Raw genomic sequence first — 27,170 nt, 5'->3', positions numbered from 1 at the left:
TGGATTGTATGGTGAGAATATGTTTAATTTTGTAAGAAACTGACAAATTGTCTTCCAACATGACTGTACCATTTTGAATTCTCACCAACAATGAATGAGAGGTCCTGTTGTTCCATATCCTTGGCAACATTTGGTGTTGTCAGTGTTTAGGATTTTAGCCGCTTTAATAGGTATGTAGTGGTATCCTATTGTTTTAATTTGTAATTCCCTAATGATATATGATGTTGAACATCTTTCATAAGTTTATTTTCCATCTGTATATCTTCTTTGATGAGGTGTCTGTTCAAGTCTTTTGCCTATTTTTCAACTGAATTTTCTTACTGTTGAGTTTTAAGAGTTCTTTATGTATTTTGGATAAGATACCTTTATTAGATATCTTTTGAAAATATTTTCTCTCAGTCTGTGGCTTATCTTTTCATTCTCTTGACAGTATCTTTTGCAGAGCAAGTCTTGGCTCCTTTTTGTTTAACAGTTCTTTTTTTTTTTTTTAATTATTTTATCTCTCGCTTTTCACATATTACTGTAAGTAGCAAAAAGAACCAGGTGGCACATTCAACACTCTAGTTGGAAATCGCCTTGTTAAATTGGCTGCTTCAGTAAGTCCATGTATTAAGAAAGTGTATGACTGCTTGTATTTAGAGCTTATTTTCTGGTGTACAGTCTTATGAATTCCTTAATAGCAGTTACAGTTACATTTAAGGCTAAATACTGGTGATATGTAGGTTATTTTTATATTTGTGTGTATTTGCTAATTTCTTCTGGAATAAATAATAAGGCTGGGCTAAAATGTAAAATAATCCCTCCTCAGGTAGTAGTTTACATATTTCTCGTATTTTTTCTACCCACAGAATATATCATTCTCCATGGAATGAGTAATACCATACATGTAAATATTTTAAGAAAATAGAATAAATCATGCCAATTACTATATATTTTAACATTTAAAAAGTTTCCTCATTTTTATCTGTTATAATTTTATTAAGGTATAATTGAAGTACAGTAAATCGTACATATTCAAAGTTTATTTTGGTATGTTTTAATATACATCCATGAAACTCTCATCACAATCAAGATAAGGACTATTTCTGTCCCCACCAGTGTTTTCTCCTGCCATTTTCCACTGGTCATTGGTATGTCTTCTCTGGAGAGGTAACTGTTTACATCTTTTGCTTACTTTTACATTTGGTTGTCTTACTATTGACTTGTAGGAGTTTTAAAAATATAATCTGGATACAAGTCTTATTTTCTTTGTTGTGTCTTCCAAATATTTTCTCCAGTCTCTGGCTTCTTTTTCATCTTCTTCTTCCTGTTACTTTTTGAAGAGCAAATGTTTTAAATTTTAATGAGGCACAACTTAGCAATTTTTTTCTTTTATGATTCATGGGGTTTTTTGGTAAGTTCTGAGAACACTTTGTTACTTTAAAGTTCCAAAGATTTTCTCCTGTGTTTTCTTCTAAACTTTTATAGTTTTAGGTATTATACTCATATCTCTGATCTGTTTTGAGTCAGTTTTTATGTTTAAGTTGAGAGTTTTTATCTTTTTCCAAACAGATAATTCAGTTGAATCAACACCATTTATTGAAGACTTTCATTCTGATGAATAGTCTTGCACCTTTGTTGAAAATCAGTTGAATTTATATGTGTTGGTTTATTTTTAGACTCTCTGTCTCATTAATGTATATGTCTCTATATTAATACCAAACTGTTTTGATTACTATAGCTTTATGTTAAGTCTTGAAGTTAGGTAAGGTATATCTTCTACTTTGTCTTGCTATGAACTTACTTTGGTTATTCTAGGTCTTCTTCATTTCTCTATGAATTTTAGAATTAGCTTGCAAAATAGCCTGTTGTGATTCTAATTGGGATTGTGTTGAATCTGTAAATTAATTTTGGAAAAAAATGCCATTATAAAAATACTGAGTTCTCTAATCCATGAAAATGGTATTTCTTTCCATTTGTTTAGGTCTTCAATTTTTCTTAACAAGGTAGTTTTTAGTATTACTGTCTTGGATAGATTTTATTAGATTTACTTTTAGGTATTTCATGATTTTTAGCAAGACTGAAATATCAAATTTTCTGATTGTTCTTCATATTTATATATATATATATCTTTATATAAATAACATTGATTTTTATATAATAATCTTGTATTTTCTCACCTTGTTAAATTCATTTATTAGCAATAGTAGTTGTTTTGCAGTTTCTCTAGGATTTTCTATGTAACAGTCACATAGAATACAATCAGGGGTAATCAAGGATGGTTTTACTCCTTCCATCTCTACCCTTTTTTTTTCATGGCCATGTGTATTGACTTAAGCATCATGTTTAGGGCTGGGAGGTTACCAATGTGTCCAAAGTTCACTTTGTAATAGACTTATAAACAAACCCAATCAAATACTACATTTTATTTACCTTATCTGCATTTACTTATCTCAGTTCACTTAATGATAAGAATGGGTGGGTATTCATAAGTTAACGGGCAAAGCCAGTCAAATACTGCATTTTATGTATCCACTCCACATTTAATTTTCTTAATACACTTAGTGGTGAAAGTCAGCATTCTTGCCTTCTCAAGAATTGAGAAGAATTTAGTTGAAATTCTTTAGTTTTTCGGCATTTTTTATTTTGCACTCGTTACTCAATGAAGTTGAAATTCTTCAGTTTTTCAGCATTTTTGATTTTGCACTTGTTACTCAATGCTTTTGCAGTCATTATTCTTCTCTAGCCTGATAATTTGTCTTCTTTGAGGGAAGACACTCCTAGTTTAGAAAACTTTGAGTTGAGTAAGTTCCCTTTTTGACACAAGTTATGATTTGATAAGTTAACTGTCCATGTGGTATTTATAGTAGTTGTAAATCGTTGAAATTCAATGGAGATTTAATGTGTGGATAGAGTAGATAACATCTAGTAATTAATTGTTTTGTTTATTAATTTATTATACAGTAAACTTCAGAAAAATTTGATAATCTGTCTGGCCTACATGTAATGCATAAGACATCAATAAATCACTGAGATGGACCAAAACGTTTTGCATTCTAACTTGTTTGCACTTAGTTCTCCACTCTTGGAACTGACTTTTCATATTGCTTTTGAATTTTAGTGAGAAACGCTTAGGATGTGGAAGGAACACCATCCTCATATCTCACTACTTTTTAGTCCATGATGTTTCTTCTCTCTTCTGTTTTCTGGGCCTTGTGTTCCAAATGACTGGAATGGAAAATCGGTGTTGAAAGTGTCAGAATTTGTTGCACTCAGATGTTTATGTACTGTTTAATGTGGTTTGAAATCTTGTAGTTCTTCCCTTTCCCATTGATGAGCAGTGTCTGTCACATATTTAAAATCTGTGTAAATAAAACAGCTGAGATTGTTTACATATTGACCTTAAGGTGAAAAATAGTGATATTTGAGGGAGGATGCCTTTTCTCTCTTCTGTTGCCCTTTTCATTGAGAAGTTTCTCATCTGATTAGTCTTGTACTTTTATTGGGCCATATGACTGTTGAAAGATCATATATCCTTTACATTTTCAATACAGCTGTTTATGCAGCCCTAATGTTAGTGGTCTGCTATACACTTCAGAAGATTCTGAAGCCCTAAAATTAGTTTTAAACTTAGAAAACCTTAGAAAAGTCTGCCCATGCCTCAAACCTATGCCACATATTTGAACCCAGCTTTACCAAAGCCCTAAACTATTGTATTAGGTACTGACCAAACTAAAAATGAAGTGATACTGTGTTTCCTTATGGTTATTATTTTTATTGTGTATTGCTTCCATCTGAAGGAGGACATGACTATATTAATTATCAAAACCCTGTGTTAATGTGTGGCTATTGTTCCTGCTGTCTATTGGTTCTTTCTGAATAAAGCCTTGACTATATATCATCTAAATCCTACCATATCCTCTAATAGTATCAATTTTTATTGTTTAAGTAATTAATCTAGGTTAGCTAATAGGCCTCATTTTTCTGAAAGAGTGTCATTCAGTATTACTTTGTTTACTAAAATGATAAGATACTGTTTCAAAAATAAAGGACTCATTTTTACATTATCTTTCCTTTATCCATTTCTTAGGAATGTCATCTGCTTTAATAGGCTTTGATAATTTTACAAACAAGCCCTGTTTAAGTCACCATTTATGAGCCCATAATCTGTAAGAGATGTCAAGATGAGTAAGACACAGTCCTTACCCTCTGAGAGGTGATATGGCCTGTGCACAGCTGACCCTAATATAAAATACAAGGAGCTAAATTTCATGTGGTACTTAGGGAGCACGCTATTTGAGCAAAATGTTTCCAGAATAGTAATTAGTGAATGAGAAATGTTTCAGGGTAGAAATGTTCTGTGTGTTAAGTGTAAACTTCATTTTTTAAATTAAGCAGTAAATTTTCTTATGAAAACATGAAGAAAACAGAATCTTAGCAAAATTGAGTTACACATTTTGGTTAAGATTACTCTAAAGATAAGAAAAGATTTCTTTAGAGTCTTAGATTGTACTTATAAAATGTCTTTCTCTCAGAAACCAACCACCTTTTGTATTCTTTAAATGTTGATAGGTACTGTAGCACAGTTTTCAAGGCTGATGGTCATTTATGCCTGTTTTAGTTAGTTCAGCCTTGAACTCTAGCTCATACATTCACTGACAGAATTACTGAGCTGTTGGCTATCTTACTTATTAAGATGCCTTACTGCCTAAGACTTGTTTAAATTTCTGTAAAACATTTGGGTAGGTTTTTTTTCTATCCCTTCACATTTCATAATTACAAAACTTTAGTTTTTGGTTTATTCTTGATAAGTGAATACATTTAGCATTTTTCCAATTACTATTTTCTATTCATTTGTAAAGACATGACTATTTGGTAGATCCAAAAATTTAAAAATATAAATGAAGGATTAGTTCTTCATAAAATTAAAAAAAAAAACTATACTACAAAAGTCCTGAAATAATGTTTCCATTGTAAATTTAAAATGTAAATAAACTTATAGTATTTTTGAAATACATCTTTTCTGTAATATGGTATATCATATTTTAATTGATAGCTTTGTTAAATTTTCCTTTTGGCACAAGTGTCTGAATTATACTCTTTCCATATTTGTTGTTATGGATTTATTTTTTAAAAAACCATTTTCTTAGTTTAATTGTTCCTTCTTCAATTGAATATCTTGTCAGATGAATTTCTTTGCTCCTCAGAGTTTATGCTACACTTTATTCCTTGCCTTTTTCTTCTGAATGGTTCTTACTCAGAACTGACTGACAGTTTTGTCGGCTCACTGATTAAATCGCAGTAAGATTCTTGAGTTTAAGAAGTCAGCTACAAAATATTGAATGTGTAAGAAATCATTTTAAAAGGGAAGGGATGTTATGTTTGGGATTATTTCCGGACTTTACAGAAACCTGGTGTCTCTTGTTTAGTATATAAGCATTATCAAAGTAGGCTGGAATTGTGAAAGAGCCCACTTCTGTGCCCTTCTAGTTCTATGATTTTATGTTCTGAATCTTTATCTAAACTTAAAAAATGATATCCCTAGACTTAGTGGTCTGTAAAAGACCAGCCCTGGAGGCTTTCAGCTTACTTTGGGATCCTTGTAATGTGTGTGTGTTTGGAAGAGTGTTTGTAAAACCAGGTTTACATGAACAAATATTAAAATATATGAATATTTTCATTAAAAGCAAAACGAAACCCATCAACCACTAGAAGAGCAATGCCACAGGTTTACAGAAGCTCTGCCAACTTATGAATAGTCAGATCTCAGGTGGTTACTTAGGGACTAAGTAGTGCCTGAGGTCTCATACAAAGCAAAATTTTGTAGATAACATTTTGAATGAACAAAATGTAGGCTTAATTAAAATCAAGTATGGGCCCTTAAATATATATTTAGACTAACCATTGGTGCTAATTCTTTGTTAGTCCAGGCATCGTTCTAATTTTCTCGCTGCTAATTTGTGTACCAATAAAGGATGGTTGCATCAACATCTGTTTTTCAGTGAAAGGAAGTTTAACTCTCATGCAGAAAAAGCAGTATTTTCAGCATTTGTCATTTAAACAAATAGAAATGAGTTTAACAAAATGTTATCTTCAGACAAAGCACCAGATAAAATGTTTTATGCTTGCTTTATTCTCGTTCCAGCATCAAGTCCTCCCTCCAGTGGCTGCTGTTACAGCATTTTCCTTTTTCTCCTTATTTTGGAAAAACAAAGATGGTTACTAAATTTGTTTCCCCTCAGAATTAAAGCTCATTTTTTTGTCATGTTGAAAGATTGGTAGATGATCCTGTGTGGAAAATAGTCTATTGTGACTCCACGAGCCTATCCTTTAGCAGTCAAGGGGACAGATTGTTCTGAAATGAATTCTTAGTCCTCACCTTTTATGTTCAAGTTGCTTGTAACTGCCCCTTATGCCAGCATTTAAACATTTTAATTGCTTGTATATTGTCAAAGGCAGATTTTACTTGTTATCCTTACTAGTGGCAGTTACCAAGCAGAGAACAAAAACACAAGTAATAGCTCATGTTCATAGTTGTATTTTTAAGTATTTTATTATGAAGTTTTAGGATATTATTAATTTTTAATACAGGTTTTAAAAATTATAGTTTTCTTTTTCAGTAGCTGGAGCAACAGCTTTTGAGAAAATCAATTTTTATTCAAAATATTACTCCTATTTCAAAATAGGCAAGGAATCAATTGAGTTTCAATAATATCATATTTTATTGATATATAACTGCTCTGAAGTTTGCTCAATATCTGTTTATCCTTTTTTCCTTATAACTGCTTCTTGGGTTTACTCAACAGAAGGACTCCCAAATTTCTGACTAAATAGACAGGATTGGAGTCCCAGCATTATGTTTAGAGAAAAATACCCTAAAGAACAATTTATGAAAGGTAGTACTGCTAAAATTAGTTACAATATTCCTTTTCTTTTAGTGTTTTTCTCTATCATTTACTTTAGAATAAATTGTTGATAAACTGAAAAAAAATATGTTCAACCAGGGCTTGTATGTGATTATACATATATTATATACAGAATCAAAAGTGACTGCCCTATATGGAGTGCTTACGTGAGTTATAGACCATAATAATGTAATGAACAGCTTTAAATTCACCACTCAGTCTGAGACTCAAAGCACGATCAACATTTGCATTGACCTATGTATTTCTCCCCACTTCATGCCCTCCCCTCCTTCCCAGAGGTAACCACTATTCTGAATTTCTCTTGATTTTTTTTTACAGTTTTATCACCTAAATTTCAATACTAATAAATTATTTTAGTTTAGTTTGTTTTTGGGCTCTGTGTAAATGACATTATACTGTATGTTTTCTGATTCTTGGTTGTTTTCTGATTCTTGGTTGTTTACTCAGTATTGGAGCATTCATCCATGTTTTTGAGTGCGGTGGTGGTTCATTCATTTTCACTGCTATGTACTGTTCATATCTATTAATATACTGCAGTGTATCTGCCCTCCTATAATTGGAAAACAGCCTTTTCCAGTTGTGGTGGCCAGATTTGAAGATGGCCTCAATGATCTTTGCTTCTTCATAGTCATGCCTTTGTGTAGACCTTTCCTACATTGAATAGGGTTGTCCTTTGTACCAAAAGAATATCATGGAAGTGATGGTGAGAATTTTGTAGCTTTGTCCGTGCTTGCCTGGCTCTATCTGTCTGCCAGAAGCCATGGCATGGTGTTACTCAGGCAGACCTATGAAGAAGCCCATGTGGGGAGGTACTTAGGCTTCTAGCAACAATCAGTACCAGTAATTTATCTGTGTGAGTGAGCCATCTCTAGCCCCAGTCAGACTTTCAAATGGTTGCAGACCTTGCCAGTGTATCTTGATTACAACCTCATGAATCTGAGCCCAAACCTCCCAGCTGAGCTGCTTCCAAATTTCTGATCCATAGAAACTGCAGATTATCAATGTTTGTTATGGCAACTACATTTTGACGTAATTTGTAATGCAGCTATAAAACTGGCTTTTTTTTATGTTAATGAGCATTTCCTGAACATTTTTAATGCTTGGACCAAGATGTGAGATTACTGGGTTGAAGATTATAAGAATGTTTAACCTGGATATCTTATGCCAGTTTTTTCAACGTGGTTGTATTAATATGTACTTTAACCAGCAATGTGAGTAAGAATCTCCATTATACTCTATTCTTTTTAACTTTGGGTATTGTCACTTCTTAATATTTTCTAGTGTAGTGAGTGTGAAAGAATATTTCATTACAGTTGTATTTCCTGCCCCAACATCAAAACAGTAGTCTTCTATATTTTCCCCTAAAAAGTTTAAAGTGTTGCTTTTTACTTTTACGCCTTTAATCTATTCAGAATTGATATCAGTGGAAATGCAGTATCTAATTTCATTTTTTTACTGTGTAGTTAACCAGTTCCAATTATTGATGAGTCCATCCCTTCCCCGGTGATGTGTCAATATTATCTGAATCTACTTTGAAGTTCTGTTGGTCAATGAGTTTATTATATTATTAATGACATATTGTCCTAATTACTGTTATGCCTGGTAAGGCAAGCCTTCCTATCATATTCCTCTTTTTTAGAAGTGTTTTATTTTCTTGGCCATTCTTGTTCCATGTGATTTTTTGAATTCGTTTTTAAGATTTGTGAAAAAACTCTGTTGGGCTTGAGTGGAATTTTGTTGAATCCATTTATAAATTAGAAATCAATTACAGATTTATCAATTTGGTATCTTCATAGTATTGAGTCTTTCTGTCCATGAATATAGTATATCTCTTCATGTATCTCAGTCTTCTTAATGTCTTTCAGTAACATTTTATCATTTTCTGTGCATAGGCTTAACACACCTTGTTAGATCTGTTCTTGCTATGTAAATTATTTTTTGCTATATTTTGTTATAAATGATGTCTAAAAAAAACCAAATATGCTTTATAACTGATTGTTGCTGGTGTTTATGAAACACTATTTTTATATAAAAATTGCTTTAGCCATCTTGCTAAGTTCTCTTAATTTCTAATAAGAGATTTCTTATTTTTTTAAGTTTTGAAGATCTTGTTTCTTGATACTTCTTATTTTATTGTCGTTTTAGATAACTATGTTATCTGCAAATAATGGTAACTTTTTTTAATTTTCAGTCTTTATACTTGTTAATTTTTTAAATATCTTCTTATACTGATTAGAACCTCCAAAATTTTTTGACTAGACATGGTAATAGTAAATTGGCAGGAAAGAATGCCCATCATTATTTTAAAGATAATATTTTTAATAACTTACTACGGAGAGTAATTTTATTGTAATTTTTATCTCTATCATGTTAAGGGTGTTCTTTTTTTTTATTTGTAATTTGCTGTGGCTTCTCTTCCAAAAGTGAGTATTGAATTTTATCAAATACTTTTCTGCAGATTTTGAAGTTACTATGGTTTCTTCATTTATGTTAATTTAATGAGTAACATTTGTAGAGACTGTAATGTTTTGTAATGTACTTTCCAAGTTTAGTTATTCTCAACAAGAGGGTTCCTGGGGAACTTAACTGTAATACGGCAAATAAAATCTAGTTGTAAAATTCTTGATTCTCATGATCGTAGGAAGGGATTCTACCACTTTGTGCTTATGTAGACAATATTAATGAAAGCCATCTGGCATACTGTTTAAGCATAGGTCTAATAACATAAATGGCTTAACATTCCACACAGTGTTCTTGTACTGACAACTTCAGTGCCACAGAGTTAGTTTTAATTGTGTAATTAATAGTATGGCTTAATTAATAGTGGCTGCAATTAATTGTGTGGCTAAGTGATGGTTGTTTCTTGTGGGGAAAAATAATTTGTAGAAGCCAAGAGGGTTCAAAGCTCCTTGTTTTGGGAATAAGAGAATTTTGTTGCCTCAAATCCTTTGTTAATTTAGTCAGGGTATGAATTGTGTGTATTGTTTTCTGAATAAAGTAAATAACCACTGAAACTAATATGGTAGTTTAAAAAGGTGAAGTATCACATTTCTAATTCTCTTTTTTTAAGATCAGATATTTGTAGTATCACAGCAATAGAGAACCTCCCAAAAATCTCTCTCTAATAAATTCATCACCTGTTGGTACCAGGATGTGGGCATTATTGAAATATGGTACAAACATGAAATTCTAGAAAGTACTATTACTTCATAAAGAATTGGGAAATTCTAGAGGCCCAAAAAAAAAAAAAAAGATCATTCATTCTTAAAACACTTAAATGATAACATTCCCAGTTGTTAACACATTTAGGTAAAGTCCGGCTTCACAGATATTTTCCCCTTAAGTAAACAATAAGGAGTCCACTGTCAGTAGACATTGGATATGAGTGGTACTTAAATGCCTATTTGCAGTACAACTGTGGTCTCTGCAAAGCCTAACTTTGCCATTAAACTTTATTGCTAGTGTTATTAGTATAGCTTACTGGGCTTAAGAGTAAATTGCTTGATTATGTGCTCAAGATTTTCCTTCTCTTTTTTTTTTTCCCTATAACAAATGGTAGATTTTCAACTTTGAAGTAAGTTAGTATAATGTGTGGGATCAGTTGCAACAATAATCAAGATAATAATAATAGTAATAATAAAGCAATTATTACCAAATTTCAGTCCTTAATAGAAATTGGGTAAAATTGGGGTTTTAATGAGTCTTTCTGAAGTCCACCTACCAATTCTTTTTCATAGAAGCAAAAGAGAGGAGTGAGATGGTCAAGCCTCCTCACTTTTGAGACTATGCCTGCCCTTTGGCATGGTAGCTATAGAGAAGAGATGGGAGAGAGAGGGAGCCACTTAAAACACAGTGAGGAACACTGCTCCAATGCAAACATATCTCTTTTGGGCTATAGGGATCATCTCCTCAAAAAGAAACAAGTACCCATTAGCTGTCACTCTTCATTCTCTCCCCCACCCCAGCTCCCCAAGACCATTCATTAATCTACTTTCTGTTTCTGTGTATTTGTCTATTCTGGGCATTTCATATAAATGGAATCATACAGTATGTGATCTTTCTTTCACTTAACATAGTGTTCTCAATGTTGTTTATGCTGTAGTATATATCAGTACTTCATTCCTTTTTTATTTGTGAATAATACTCTGTTGTATGGGTATATATGACATTTTGTTTATCCAGTCATCACTTGATAGACACTAAAGTTGTTTCTACTTTCTGGCAATTATGAATAATGTTTCTGTGAACATTTATGTATAAGTGGTGGTATGGACATGTGTTTTCATTTCATTAGGTACGTGGCTGGAAGTGAAATTGCTGGGTCATATGGTAGATCTGTGTTTCACATTTTGAGAAAATGCCAATCTATTTCACAAGTGGCTGCACCAGTTTTCATTCCGAGTAACAATGTATGAGGGTTCCAATTTCTCCACATTTTCACCAACACTTGTTATTCTCTTTCTTATTGATTGAAGCTATGCTATAGGGTGTGAAGTGGTGTCTTATTGTGGTTTTGGTTTTTTATTTTTATTTTTTTGTTTTTATTTATTTTGGAGGGGGGTTATTAGGTTTATTTATTTATTTAAGGGAGGTCCTGGGGATTGAACCCAGGACTTCGTGCATGCTAAACATGTACTCTACCACTGAGCTATACTCTTCCTTCCCTATTGTGGTTTTGATTTGCATTTTATGAATGACTAATGATGCTGAGCATGTCTGTTTTGTGCTTTTCGGTCATTTGCATATCTTCTTTGGAGAAATGTATATTCATGTCCCATGTCCATTTTTAAAATTAGGTTATTTGTCTTTTTATTGTTGAGTTGCCAGAGTTCTTTTTATATTCTGGATACATCTTTTCTCAACATTAGAACATTTTTTTTGGTTTAACTTGCACTTGGATTTTTCAGAAGTACCTGCTGAGACAAAATTTGGAGTGCAAGATGTTTGTTAGAGATCAACACTTGTGAAAACAAGGACAACAGGATTACTCAGAGGGAGAAGCTGAACTAAATGCAGACTGGACAAAACCTCAGCCAGCCTGGTGGTGAGCTCTGGAACAAATACTGGCTGTCAGGGCTGTCTTGCATCAGGCTGCAATGGCTGGGCCTTTATTTTTCTGCTTGGCCGTGTCAGCTCCTGGGGGTCAACCTGGGAAAGGTGTGACCTTGATTGAGGCAACACTCTGCATCTGAGCCCAACTTGGAAGTGGTGAACGGCTGCAGGCTGCTTGCTGATTGTACTCCCTACTGCTGAGCAGCAAGTGCCCTTGAAGGGGCATCTGGAGGATTCGCCTTAGTGTCTACCATGTGCATATTGTATTTTAAAATTTTGGTTGAACCTTGAACTCACAAAGTGAGCAGAGATGCTAGTAAGAGTGTTTATGGAATGAGAAAATTTGATTCAAGCTTTGCAGATATGTTATTACTCCTATTTCATGGTATTGGCTATTTTTAAATCTTATGAAGATAGTTTCTGTTTGGGTACTTTGGCCTGGAGTTATGTACATTCATAATATTAGTTGTATTTTAGTATTTATGTTTACCATAGAATTAAAGTCTCTTAAGTAGCTTGTATGACATTTTAGTTTGACCTATATCAAAGAGGCTACTGTTTGTTTGACATTTTCTGTTTTTCTAAAATTATGAGCATATCTCCTTTTTGAGAATTATTTTGTTCTCTACTACAGCTCTGCTATTTCTGCTCCATATTGTGAAAACTTCATAAAAGGCTAAATTATTTATTCTCTTGAGGGGCTTCAAAATTGAGAATTATCTTAAGAATTGTCTTAGCTATTTTTAATTTCTTTGATTCTGTTTTAGCATTGTCTTGCAGATATTCTAAATTTTTCTTTGTAGCCTTGCTGAGTTTCTGTCTTTTTGGTAACCGAAAAGCATTGTGAAACCTAACAAGATGTCTATCAATTTTGGAAACTGTTATAAAGACACAGTACTGCAATATTAGTTTCTTCTAAAGTCTTTGTATTTGATAGACCTTAACTTTTGACTCTTTCTTTCAGATGCTTAATTTGCTAAAGGACTGGGAGGAATGATGGGGAATGATTTTTTTTTTTAAATAGATGTGCAACAACTTGACAAATAGTTTATTTGTTTCAGTTTGTTTCCAGTTTAAGAATTACATATTTTTTATTGATTTATTGCTTTCTATTTTTTTATTGAAGTGTACTTCAATATTTACAATACTGTGTTAGTCTTGGGTGTACAGCAAAGTGATTCAATTTTGTGTGTGTGTGTATATGTGTATTTCAGATTATTTTCCATTATGGGTCATTACAAGATATTGAATATAGTTTCCAGTGCTATTCCATAAATCCTTGTTGCTTGTCTATTTTGCATATAGTAGTTCTATCTGTTGATCCTATATTCCTAATTTATCCCTACTTCCTTTTCCCCTTTGACAACCGTAAGTATGTTTTCTATGTCTGTGAGTTTGTTTCTGTTTTGTATATAGAGTCATTGGTTTTATTTTTTAGATTCCACATATAAATGATACCATATAATATTTGTCTTTCTCTGTTTGACTTAATTTACTAAGTATAATATTCTCTAGGTCCATCCATGTTGCTGCAAATGGCAATATTTCATTCTTTTTTATGGCTGAGGAATATTCCATTGTGATGAGGAGAAATTTTTATCCATCTTAACTCTGAATAGCAAGCCAAATAGATTGAGACAATTTTGGTGGACAGCTTTTGTCTATATATATGTAATTAACTTCCTCCAGTTTGCCCAAGCTCCAAATTGTAATACTTTCTGTATAAATTAGTACAGAAGAGTGAGAACGTTCTGTAGATAAAGAAACTGGAATGGTTTTACTAGTTGGAGTTGAGTCGTTTGACTCTACCATCATGATAGAGTAGAAGGAGCCATAACTAGGAATCAGAAGACCAGAGTTAGAATCCCAACCACCCCTTACTGCCTGGATTGCCCTAGCCAGGTTACTTAGCTTCTCAAAATCCAGGTTGCCTCGTGTCTGTAACGTGCAGATATTTCAACTCTGCCTACCCATGCCAGTTGTGGCAATGACCAAATAAGATAATGGGTATGAAAGGATTTGGTGACTTTGTGAATAACATGCACATTTAGGAAGAATGGTGTTCTTCTTTGGACACAGCTTTAATCTAAATAAAGGTGGAACTCACAAACTTGAACTTTTCCAGATACATGTTTTAATAACATTGGAAAAACAAATTATATAAAAATTAATTAAAATTCCATTATGATTATATCTATGCAGCCTTGGAAACCCAAGTCAACTCAACAAGTATTTATTGTCAGACATTATTGTTTATTTTTAGGATTCATCCAAATGATGCACGTTGAAAGTTTCTCATTCCTATAAGCTGAATTGATAAGGATATCCGTTTTGGAGTTTGAGCACATAGTAATTAGACCCAAATGATTTCTGATATTATGTGGGTTACTGATACTTATAAAGGAATTTATAGTTCATAAAATGTCTTTGTCTACATTTTCATATAATCTTCATAATTACCCTGTAAAGTGAAGTGCTTTTACTTTCTGTGTTATTCCCATTAACTAGGAGTTGTACCCTTCTCGAGATCACTTAGTTACTAGGTGGTGGAATCAAGGTTAAAAACCTGGATTTCTCATCCCAAACCTCATCACATTTCTTGAGAAGCCAAGGAATTATTTTAGATGTGCTTGGATTCAAACCAGGTATTTCCACTTTGAACTAAACCTTGAAGCCTCTGTTTTCTGTGAACTAAGAACGCATATTACCCTGGGCTTTTTCTTCCACGTCTGCTCCAGTCTGGTACCTTTATTCTCTAGCCTCTTCCCCAGTGCCCATATGTCTGTCTCTCTCTGTCTCTGTCTCTGTCTCTGTCTCTCTCTCGCCCGCACACACACACACACACAAACACACACAATCTCTCTCTCTCTCATACTCTCACTCTCCAGAGCATACATTTTCACACTGTTGCCTAAGAACTATAAGCTGTCCAGGACTATTATCAACTGACCTTTGTGGATGAGCAACTTCTGAGTAACATGCCTATTTTAACTGTATTTTGGGTAGGTCTTTGGTTCCTCAGAAATCTCTGGTACCCATTTACTTGCTATGTTTTTAATTGCGGGTAGGCTCTCATGATTTGAATTTCCAGAGCTTTGCTAAGCACTGATTCTTTGAGACCAAATCAGCTAGCTCCAAGGGTCCCAGGGTATTAACCCAATTTCACTCGTCCTGTGATATATTTTGTACTTTCTCATCATAGCATTCAGAATGTGAGGTAGAAAGGCCTTGTGTTGCGAAGTCATCTATGTCTAGGTCCAATTTAATACCTGCCTCAAAACAAATAGACACAGGAAACTGAGGCTTCTATGTATCTTTGTGTACATTTATAAGTGCTCATGCTGTATTTCGAGCAAGCAGGGAAAATAAGAAATATTCTACTGTTTCATGTTTTGAAATACTGACTGGATAAAGATTACACATGACAAGTTATTTATAGCTTTATTTATACATAGTGGATTCTCTGTTGGAATCATAGAAGGGAAGGAGATATGATAATTGCTTTGTGTAGTTCACAGAATGAAATCGCAAGCTGAGATGTTTTGCATCTAGTTTATACTGTAACCATTTCTAGGAAACCATATTTAAACAGCAGTGGTTATCATGAAGTATACAACATGTCAACTGTGTCCCAATTCACATCAGTAAAATCCTTCCACCACTTTATTCCCTATAACCTAACTTCCATCAGATAATACTAAATAAACTATGTTGAGTGCACATATTAGTATTATATCAAATGTATAAAACGGCTTGCTGGCTGCATTTTCAGTCGTGTTTATCTGTGGTCATGCAGGTTATAACTCTGAATTTTTATTAGGAAAACTAAATTGAGAATTTATAATATTCCTGATTTAGTTTCACCAGCTGTGCCACAGCCAAGGAAAATAACTCTAGAGGGTAAAAATCTAACAGTGAATAAGAAAGCAGTAGACAAATTGCTTTTGCTTCATGCCTACCTGCTTTGCATCTGCTGCTATAAGGTTTAGGGTCAACGATAGTAATTAGTAGTCTCCTAACTTGTGTAGCATCCTTCAGTGAATTGTGATGTGTATTTATAGGTTGTCTCATATAAAATAAGAATAATGATTATTAATTGATATTTAATCTTGGGAGTGTTGAAAGTGATTCTTTAATATGTGAATTGCCTTTTTCCCCCTCTATCTTTTATTCATTTATTTGTTAATCTGACAAAATTCATTGAGCTTCAAATGTACCAGACATTGTACTAGGAACAGACCTGATCCTTGTCCTCATGGAGATCAAAGTCTAACAGCGGAATGTGTTATTAAACATTTCAGAGTAGTTAGGACTTTTTTTTTCAAGCTTCACTGAGATACAATTGACATGTAACATGTAACATGTAAATGTAAGGCATGTGATGTGATGATTTGATTTATGTATGTATCGTAAAATGATTACCACAATACGGTTAGTTAACACGTCCATCACCTCACATAATTATTACCTTTTTTTTTTTTTTGGTGAGAACTTTTAAGATCTACTCTCCTACCAACTTTCAAGTATACAACACAGCATTGTTAACTACAGTCACCATGCTGTACGTTGGACCCCCAGAATTTTAAAATGTGAATATTGAAAATGACTCTTAACATCAAAAATATTTTATAATTTTGCCGTCATTGAAACAATCACAATGAAGAAACTGTATAAATTATTATATTTAGAAATTAGGCAATTTGAGACCAGTGAAAAATAACCTAACAGTTCATATTTAGCATACTGAATTGGCAGAGGAATAGGGTAAAAAAATGCAAGAAATCGCCTGTAAATAGTTAATTTAGTTTTTGAATTGTTAGCAAAGAGCGCTGTCTGGAATCTGTCATTATGAACATTTCTATTTCGTTTCTGCTACAGGATGGTAGATAATAAGGAGTTGCTGATGAAACTTGTATGTGTACTTGCGGGACTTTACAGATTAAACTGATTCCTGAATGTAAATAGAGAGCCCTTAGGAATATTGCTTTTTTATAATAGCATTCTAATGGTCAGTCTGGGTCTTAGGTATTTTATTTGTGGCAGTTTGACTGTTTGATTTGGTCACCAGAGAGTAAGCCCCACCTGGGCTGTGACCATGTTTTATTCACCATTGCACCCTGGCGTCTTACACACTGCCTACCCTATAGACTAAAAAAGGTTTCTTGAAGGAATATGGACATATTTCATCCATGTAGAGATTTGAGTTACCTACTCACAGAAGAAAAATAACTACTTCCATGCTAATAGAAAATGCTTTACCAGTCCGAAATAGTCTCATAGTCTAGTAAGGAAGCCTCACATCATTGAGAATCAATAATACTGCTAGTAATAGCAATGACTATTGACTAATGACTATATACACCTTCTATAATATTAATTCTCAACCACTATTATATGAGCTACATTTTATAAATGAGGAAACTGAAGATTTTGAATATTAAGTGACTTGTTCCTGGCCACAGAGCTATTATTAAGTGGTGAAGCTAGGATACATTTGCAACAGTTAAATAATACAAGCCAACACATGTTGGGCACTTAATTATGCATTAGCCACTATGCTAAATGTTTTACATTTAACTTCACTGTGATACTATGAGGGAAGCATTATTATATTTCCATTTTACAGATGTGGAAAATGGGGCATAGAGAAGTTACGTAATTTCTCAAGGGCACGTGGCCAGTTAGTGGTACAGCTAGAGGGCCCTTCCTCTTATACTGTCCCACCTACAGTTAGAATTGAGAAAAGGGCAGCATTGCTGTATGACCCTTGGAACATTCATAGTTTAAAAATATTATTTTCAATATTATTATTATCTTTAAGTATTTTCTGCTCTACTCTGCTGATTACAAAAATGCTTCAGTTTTTAAAGGTAATTGTAAAATACACCTGAGTGGAAACTCCAGTTTGCTTTTTGGGTAATAAGTGAATCAATCAGAGGAATATTCAATCTTGTTTCATTGCAATTTTTATACAATTTCATTAACAATTATGGATTGACTAGTTCATTTTAATTTAGTTTAATTTTTGCCATTATCGGTGTTATATGTTTTCTTTTAAGCTTTAGGAATAGTGGTTTTGGTTTTTTTTTCCCTGTTTGTAGGCACCCTGGGAGAAACCATCTGTATAGTTCAAATGGCTTCTCTTTGGCCAAGGCAGAGCAGAATTAGATTTTAATAAATCGTAATTTGATATTATGATTGCTTACTGGAATGCCATTTATAGAGTATGGCTTCCAGACATTGAATTTGACATAGTTCCTTGTTTATTAAAAGGGCTATTTTTTTCCCTTAAAGTTGTATTTTGAATTACGCTAGAGGTAATTTATGGCTACTTTGTGTATTTTTCCTCTGCCTGTCTGCATGTCCGGGAGGAAAACATTCTGACCTTGTAAATGGCAGTTTACAGTTGATTTTAAAAGAAATTTTAAGTTTTTGGAACTACCTGGAGATAAGTTTTTTTTTTTTTTCTAATTAGACGTTAGAGAACTAAACGTAAATAGTAAGTTTAGCTAATTCAATTCAGCAGCATTAGGTTTCTGAATATAGAAGGCATTGTGTTTGGTGGTAGGAGAGATATCAAGATGACAAAAATTTGATACCTCTATCCTGAGGCTTGTAATCTGTTAGCTGACTCAAGCAAATACATAAATAAGTAAAATGCAAGGCAGGCTACAATAAGTACTGTGGTATGGGCATCAACAAAGTACAGTGAGAAATCAGGATAGAGAGATTAATCCTAACTGGGAGGATCTAGGAAGTTCTCATGGAGTAGGTAGGATTGAGTAGAGCTTAATTTATTGCTTTCATTCATTCTAGACTGTCTTCTGAAGATTGATGTCTATTTCCTTGAGCTCTTTAATTTTGTTGACAATTTGGATAAGCATGGCACAAATCCAGCAGGGAGGTCCAGATGAAAAAGAAAAGACAACAGCACTGAAAGGTACATACTTAATTTGCTTTTTCAGGATATTTTCATTATGCCTGATGAAGATACAGGAATATTTAGGTGACCTTACATTCATTTCAATTCTAAAATAAGAATATCAGTACTTAATCTATTTGTAATTATTTGTATCCCTCACAGCAGCTACCTCAGTACCTTGATATGTAGTATATACTTAGTAAATAAATCATAGAATCATGTAAGTTTACAGCTTTCAGAATTCTTAATGCTTTTCTAATTCAGGGTCATGTATGTAATGGTAAAACTAACACTAGAGGTCTTTTGAGTCAAGACTAGTGTAACCCTTACCATATTTTTGTTGTTTGAAATGTCGTACTAGGTTAGGATAATAACCTGCCTAATCCTGTATTCTGTGTTTGTGGCGTTGGCACTAGGGATATTTTATGAGAAGCTCTCCATAAGAAGGAATCTGCCTTAGACATTCTTTGGGAATTTGGGAGCTCTAGACTTAAAAAAAAATCTGTTATCTAAAATAATTTTACTCGTAAAAGAAGTTTCCATTGTTGAGCTATAAGGTTTCTTCATTATCATATATTTTAATCTATCTAGTGACTTGCCCAAGATCAGATCATCTAAATAACTTGTGCAAGGCCTCACAATTTCTTTATTTGATGGTGGAAAACAAAAACCTTAAGGATTTTCTGAATGTTGAGATGTCAGCTCTGCCAGACGATAAGAGTCTCTTTTATTTGATTCATTGTAGAGCCTATCTGGTTTTCAAGCTGCTTTGTAGGAGATGTCCCAGCTGAATATGTACCAGACCGTCTTGGCTGTAGCCATTTCTCTGCATCCGTAGCTGCTGTCCTACCTTGCTGTGGCAGGCTGGAAAATAAAAATACTTAAAGAATCTCTCCTCCTACCTTCTTTTATCTCCTTTCATGAAAGCCTAAAGCACATGTAGGGTAAAGCAGACAGTTTCTTAGATAAATTTGTCTCACATTGTCCCTACTTTTAGACTTGATGAGGGGAGAGTGTACCTAACCCTTACCTCCAGAACTGGAAAATGGCTAATAACATTGCTTTCTCCCCACAAATGTGAGAGGTGATGATGTCCTGGATTAGGGTGGTAGCAGAGAGGATGAAGAAGAATGGACAGACTTTTATATTTTGAAGGTGGAGGTGACATGATTTGCTGTTGAATTACACATGAGATGTTAGAGAAGAAACTAAGATAGCTATGAAGGTTCTTGGCCTAAATAGCTTTAAGATAGGTGCTGTCACTTAGATTAAGAAAGCTGCGAAAAGCAGGCTGTGGTGGTGGTAGAGGAAAGCAAGAGTTAGGTTTTAGACATATTAAACATTAAACTGAAATTCGATTTCAACATCAAGCTGGAGAAGTTGAGAGTGGAGTTTGGGAGAGCATTAGCATTAGGGATAAAAGTTTTGGGAATTGTTAGCATAGCGCTAGTATTTAAAGTTAGGGTCCTCACTGGGATCACCAGGGATGTCACTACAGCCAGAAGAGAGAAAAGGACTGAAGACTGAACCCTGGCGCATCTCGACTTTTGAGTCAGGAAGATGAGAAAGAACCAGTATTAGAGGCTGAAAATGAATTTCTAGTAAGATAGGCTAAGAACTAGGAGCAAGAGGGAGATCTTGAACACCTAGTGAAGAAAATGGGAGTAATTAATTTAGTCATGATTGCGAATCAGATCAGATGAGGACTGAGAATTTACTTTTGGATTTGAAAGTATGGAGATTATTGGTGATCTTCACAAAGAGCTGATTTAGTGAGCTGATGAAAATGAAAGCCTTGTTGGAGAACTTCAGTAGAGAACGGGAAGAGAGGAATTTGAGACAGTTACAGACAGCTCTATAGAAAGTTTTACTGCATGTATGTATGCTGCTGGGAATAAAGAGCACACTTAGAATAATGGTTAATTTAGAAATGAGGACAAGGAATGTGTGTGAGTTTCCATCTAGATAGTTTTTGTTGGGTTTCCACCTAGATAGCTTTTGTACATCTTCAACCTTACTTGATAATGTGAAAATTTGATTTCTCGAGTTGTGTTTCCAATTTACACTTCCACAAGCAGTATATAAGAGTTCAGATGGATTTTCTGGATTTTAGAGGTAGTACAGTGACGTTAAAAGAGTATGGATACAACTATCTGGATTCAAACTCGGGTTTTCCCACTTGCCATGAACAAATTGCTTACTTTCTTTGAATTTTTTTCTTCATTGGTACAATAGGAATAAGAATGCTTAGCACACATGAGCTTGTAATAATGATTAGTGAAGGAGTCAAATTGAAAATATTAGAAGGTAAAATGGCACATGAATAGCAAAGTGTATTTTATAACAAATTGACAAACTGAACAAAACATTATCCCTAAAATGGTCTTATGTATCAGTTTTTTCTTTGATTGATTGTGCTTTTGGTGTCATGTGTAAGTACTCTTTGCCTAGGCCTACTTTATGAAGATCTTCTCTTGTGTTTTCTTCTAAAAGTTTTACAGTTTTTAGATTTTACATTTAAGCTAATGATGCAGTTTGAGTTAATTTTTATATAAAGTATGAGACTTATGTCAAAGGTGGTTTTTTTTTGTTTGTTTGTTTGTTTGTTTTTTTGCCTATTGATATCCAGTTACACCAGCACTATTTGTGAAAAAGACTCTCTTTCCACCATTGAATTACTTCTTCGCCTTTATCTAAAATGAACTGGGCATATTTGGGTGGGCATGTTTTGGGGGTTCTCTATTTTGTTTCATGTATCTGTGTCTCCACAATCCATATTATCTTGATTACTGAACTAAATAAGTCTTAAAATTGACTAGAGTGATTCTGTTCACTTCATTCTTATTCAGAATTGTTTGGCTATTCTGTGTCCTTTGCCTTTCCATACCAATTTTAAAGTAAAGTTGTCTATATCTACAAAAAAAAATTTACTGAGATTTTGATAGAAATTGCATTTAAACCTATAGATGAATGTGAGGAGAATTGACATCTTTGCTATATTGAGGTTTCCAATTCATGAACATGGAATGTCTCTCATTTATTTAGATCTTTGTTTCCTTCATTGACACTTTGTAATTTTCATCACGTAAGTCTTGCATATTTCTTACTAGATTTATCTGTGTTATAATTTTCAGAGTGATTGTAAGTGGTGTGTTTTTAATTTCAGTTGTTACATGTTTATTGATAGTTTATGGAAATACGGTCAAGTTCTGTGTGTTGATGTCATATTCTTTAACTTTGCTGAAGTTACTTATTAGTTCCAAGAGATTTTGGGGGTAGATTCCTTGGGATTTTCTATGTAAACCATCATGCCATTTGCTAATTGAACATTTTTATTTCTTCCTTTCCAATCTATGTGCCTTTTATTTCCTCTTTTGCTTTTTTGCACTGGCTAGGACTTTCAGTACTGTGTTGAAAACTGTTGAAAAAGAATAATGAAAATGGACAGTGAGTGGTGCCACTCCCATTTTTAACCCTTAATTTCTAGACCTGTGAATCATGGCTATGGGAGAAATAGCACTATATATTGGACACTGATTCAGAGTATATACAGCCTTCTGGAAAATCTTGTTCCAGCCCTGCAAGATCTGCCACCCAGCTGGCACTGTAACTGAGTCTTCCAAAGGCCAGTCCACTGTTCTGTTAAACTGGCTGCCTCAAGATGATGGGGAACGTGGTAAGCATGGCCCCATTGCCACACTTATTTTGCTGTGATGTGAGTTTCTTCATCAGAAACAATGCTATGTGGAATTCCATGATGACGGATAAGGCATTCTGTAAGTCTGTAGATAGTAGATTTGGCAGAAGCATTCAGTATACGGCAGGCAAATCTGTATCTAGATAAAGTATCTATTCCAGTAAGAACAAAACACTGCCCTTTTGATGATGGAAGGGATCTAGTGTAATCAACCTGCCATCATGTACCTGGCTGATCACTCCAGAGAATTGTGCCATATTGGGGACTAAGTGTTGGTCTCTGCTACTGGCAGATTGGACGTTCAACTGTGGCTGTGTAGCCAAGTTGGCTTTCGTGACTGAAAGTTCATATTTCTGAGCCCATGTATAACCTCCATCCCTGTCACCGTGGCTACTTTATTCTTGAGCTCACTGAGTGATGAAAGGGCTGACTGGGGAAAGAGGCTGACTGGTGTCCACAGAATGGACCACCTTTGCACTTGCTCCTTAAAAATCTTCCTCTGTTGAGGTTACCTTTTAGTGAGCATTTACTTGGGACACAAATAACCTTCCACATATTTCGCCCATTCAGAAATGTCTATCCACATACCTCTTCTCCAGATTTCCTAGTCACCAATTTTCCAGTTGTGTTCCTTCCAAATCCCTGACTGTCCAGCCAAATCATTGGCCACAGCCCATGAATCATTATATCCATATCTCTTTCCAAGGAAACTGAACTGCCAGGTACACTGCTCTCGTTACTGTCCACTGGGAGGATTTCCCCTCACCACTGTCAAAAGGGAACTGTAACACTTCAGCTGTCCATTTTTGGGTGCTGTCTAAATATCATGCAGAACCATCCATAAACTAGACCCAGGTTTTCTCTTTTCTGTCAGTTGATGAGGCCTTAGGTACATGCTGTTGGAGAGAAGAAGGCAATGTAGCAGAAATAGAGACCATAGCCACTTGAGCCACTTTTTCATGTAACTTGCTTTTGTCCTCAGGGCCTGCTCAGTCCTGATCACATGCATACCACCTGCATTTGGTGATAAAGTACTGTTGTACACACCCAAATTTATGACTTGGTGGGTCAGTTAACACCCAATTCATGATGGTAAGCTAAGTTTTATAGCCCAGTTTGTAGCCTGTGGTTAAGTGTTCAGTCTCTACTAAGGCCCTGTAGCAGTCCCTGAGGTATTTCTCAAGAGGAGAGTAGTTATCTGCCTTGGATAGCAAGGCTTTGCTCCAAAATCCTAAGAGCCTGTACTGTGAAGGCAGGAAAAGACTGATGTCCTACCTTGAAGAGAGTCGTACAGAGAGTGGCAGTTCTACTTACTCACCCTTTTTGTTCTGTTCAGGTCTTCGGTGAATTGGACGAGGTTCATCCATATAGGGGGTTGGGGACAATCTGCTTTACTTGGTCTACAGTTTCAAATTTTAATCTTACCCGGAAACACCTTCACAGACACACACAGATTAATGTTTAACCAGATATCTGGGTACCCAGTCAAGTTGACACGTAAAATTAGCCATCACACCGTTCATCAGTCTATGGAAACTTCACCAGCTTCCCGCCTTTTGGCTATTGTGAATAGTGCTGCTGTACACATGGGTGTACAAATATGAGTCTTTGTTTTCAGTAATTTTGGGTATCAGTGGTATTTTCATCCAGTTATTACGTATGCTTAGTTAAAGTTTAGAATTCTAGTTGCTAAATCACTTTAATCACCAGAAGCGTATTTTAGAAAGAACAGTTGTATCACATCTGATGTATATTTACATTATAAGCATTCAGTTCTACTGTATTTTATAGGTAATTAAAGGGATTTTCAATGAAAGTGTTTTTATTATACTTGATTTTTGCTTAATCCACTGGCTTTGGAACCCAATCTCTGTGTAAAATGGTGTGTAAAGCATTGCTTTCCTTTACAAAGCAGAAAAATATTTCCTGACATTTCCTTTCTACATGTCTTTGCAATGCTAATAAAGTAAAAAAAAAAATCTGTATCTGGTTCTCTAGTTGACAGAAGATTGAGAAATGCGTATTTGTTTAGTTGTTCATTTTATCATTCAAAGGAGCCTTTTGGTCAAAGCAAAAGCATATTTCTGTATTCAGAAGTTTATTCTTTTTATAAGGTAATGGGGAGGGGGGTAGACTGTTTGAGGGTTGATAGAGTGTGTAGAATAAAAATATGGGGATTTTGAAAGAGTACTGAGTTAGGTATTGGGAAATACATTTACTTTATTAATCCCAATTTACTATTAAGTTATAATTTTGGACAAGCCATTTTACCTTGTCTCAGAGACAGTGAAGATGATAACATGTGCTGCTATTTTATAGGGCTGTGATGATCAAATGTGGTAAAGTATGTGAAAGCTTTAAAGTGACATGTAAATGTTAGGTGGCCTTTTATGATCTGAGTGGGTAAAAAGAGAAAATGGATATTAAACATAATACAGCTGTGTATATATTGGATGGTTTTTGCGTGTCTGATTAAAAGATTTCTAAGTTTTGAACTGTGAAAGTTGACTGTGAAGTAAAGGAATTCAGTTCATTGGAAGGAGAGAAGTGAGCATCTTCAAACCAATTTTTGATATTAAAAATCTTCTATTTTACTGTTTTGCAAAGATTTACATGTTGTTCGGAACTTTCCTAATGAATCAGGAATATGTGAGCATGTATCTCTTTAGCCCAGTGTGCATATTATGTTACTAGAGAACGTGCAAACCTTTTTTTTTATGTTTGCATGTTGAAAATGGTATATTTTTGTGTGAGTTGAAGTTTATTTGAAGGTTGAAGAGTTTTAAACAACTTTTTTAAACAAGTTTTTTTGATATCTTTGCGTCTTATGGAGAGAGACTAGTGACTGGAGGTAGACAAACTACTTTTTTCTCTAGCATATTTTGATGATCTGTACAAATGGATTTGTTATATCTCTGTGAGAGATAGAAATAAAAGTGTTGCTTCTGAGATTCTTCTTTTGTTAAAAAAAAAAAAAAAAAGGAGGAGGGAGACTGGTTTTCTATACCATATATCCTAGGAGCTTTTTCTCTTTAGGAACTTGAATTAGAATGAAAAATCTCAAAAACTTAAAAAAAAAAAACCCACATCTTTTGGGAACTGAATAAATTTGAAGTTTATCTTTTGTTTTTCTGAATTTACATATGACATTGAGATGACATATAGTGAGAATTTTTGTCTCATCCCATAATAGCCTAAAAGATACCATTGAATACTTGTTGACAGACTGATTCTAGGGATGGGGCAGGGAAACTAGAAGATTAGCCTGCAGCACCTTGTTGTAACAGAAAGGAAAGAGATGCTCAAAAAAATAAAAAGATGAGACCGAGGAGCCATGATAACTGTATGTAATGTGGTATCCTGGATGGAATCCTGGAACAGAAAATGAACATTAATGGAAAAATTGATACATAAAATCGGGGCTTAGTTGATAGTAGTATGCTAATACTGGTTTCTTCATTTTGACAAATGTACCATGGTAAGGTAGGATGTTAACAATAGGGGAAACTGGGTAAAGGCTATAAGATGCTATCTGTACTGCACTGTCATCTCTCAACTTTTTTGTAAATCTAAAACGACTCTAAAATAAAATGTTTATTTAAAAAACCTTGTTTACAATTTTTTGATTATATAGGATCAAATGATGTAAAGAATAAAAACTGCTTTGTATTAGCCAATTTTCTCCAGTGAGCATGTTTTATTTTAATATTGTGATTTTCCCTTCTAAAAATAGAATAATATACTATATTACCAATATTTAGATCTTTAAATTCCCTTGTTTGTAAACAGTAGTTTCATTTATATGTAAGATTTAGTGACCTTTTAAAAGTCATATTAATATCTGAAACTTTTAAAACAACTGAGAGACGTTAATAAGGTACAAATTAATAGCTGTGCATTTTGAAGGGAAGAAGTTAATAATTTGTCATAGTGGTACATAGGATCTGAGTTGTAATTGTTTCGAGAATTACTCTTTTGAAAGTGCTTATGTTGATGCTGTACCTCATCATAATATAGCACTTTGGGAAGTTAAAAATTTAATAATATTATCAGTTAAGACAACACATAAAAAGTAATCTAATAGCATAAAAATAATATAAAATAATTTAAAATATAATCTTTGATATTAATTATGAAAATGAATATAAATAAATTTCATATCATTTCTTTTCTAGATTTATTATCTAGGATAGATTTGGATGAACTAATGAAAAAAGATGAACCACCTCTTGATTTTCCTGATACCCTGGAAGGATTTGAATATGCTTTTAATGAAAGTAAGTGGTGTGTGCTCTGTGTAAGATTTATAGTTTAACAATGCTAAATGGATCATAGGGTAGATATTATTCGTTACTTTTATTTGCCAGATAGAATGTTTTATGTGTTTCTTTTGAGAAATAATGTCTTATCCTTTCATGATGAAATTCTTCAGTCAAGTAAGAGAACCAGGGTATAATTTCCCATAGTTGTCTAGTCACTTAAACCAACAGATGTGAATTTGAATGAGCTTAATGTATTTTCAGTCTTGAGTGTTCAACTGTCTGGCATCCAACTGGAACTCCCAGTTAAATTATATAGAAAGATGCTACTATTT

At 33.9% G+C, this 27,170-nt stretch overlaps 1 protein-coding gene across 5 annotated transcripts in view; it reads left to right on the top strand.

Moving 5' to 3' along the window:
• Positions 1-27,170, top strand: part of ARB2A (ARB2 cotranscriptional regulator A) — a 362,742-nt gene that overhangs the window by 9,640 nt on the left and 325,932 nt on the right. For 3 of the 5 annotated variants that reach the window (XM_045512561.2, XM_045512560.2, XM_010949570.3), the window contains exons 2-3: positions 18,774-18,897; positions 26,752-26,853. In XM_045512561.2, coding sequence (XP_045368517.1) covers positions 18,792-18,897; positions 26,752-26,853 — 208 coding nt within the window. In that variant the 5' untranslated portion in view covers positions 18,774-18,791. Of the gene's footprint in view, positions 1-11,812; positions 11,950-18,773; positions 18,898-26,751; positions 26,854-27,170 lie in introns of all 5 variants that reach the window. The other 2 variants (XM_074360373.1, XM_010949571.3) reach the window with 2 other exon arrangements.

The sequence above is a fragment of the Camelus bactrianus genome, chromosome 3 (assembly GCF_048773025.1).
Source record: "Camelus bactrianus isolate YW-2024 breed Bactrian camel chromosome 3, ASM4877302v1, whole genome shotgun sequence".
NCBI classification, from domain to species: domain Eukaryota; kingdom Metazoa; phylum Chordata; class Mammalia; order Artiodactyla; family Camelidae; genus Camelus; species Camelus bactrianus.
Note: the sequence above shows the minus strand (reverse complement) of the source record. Positions and strands in the feature narration are given on the sequence as shown.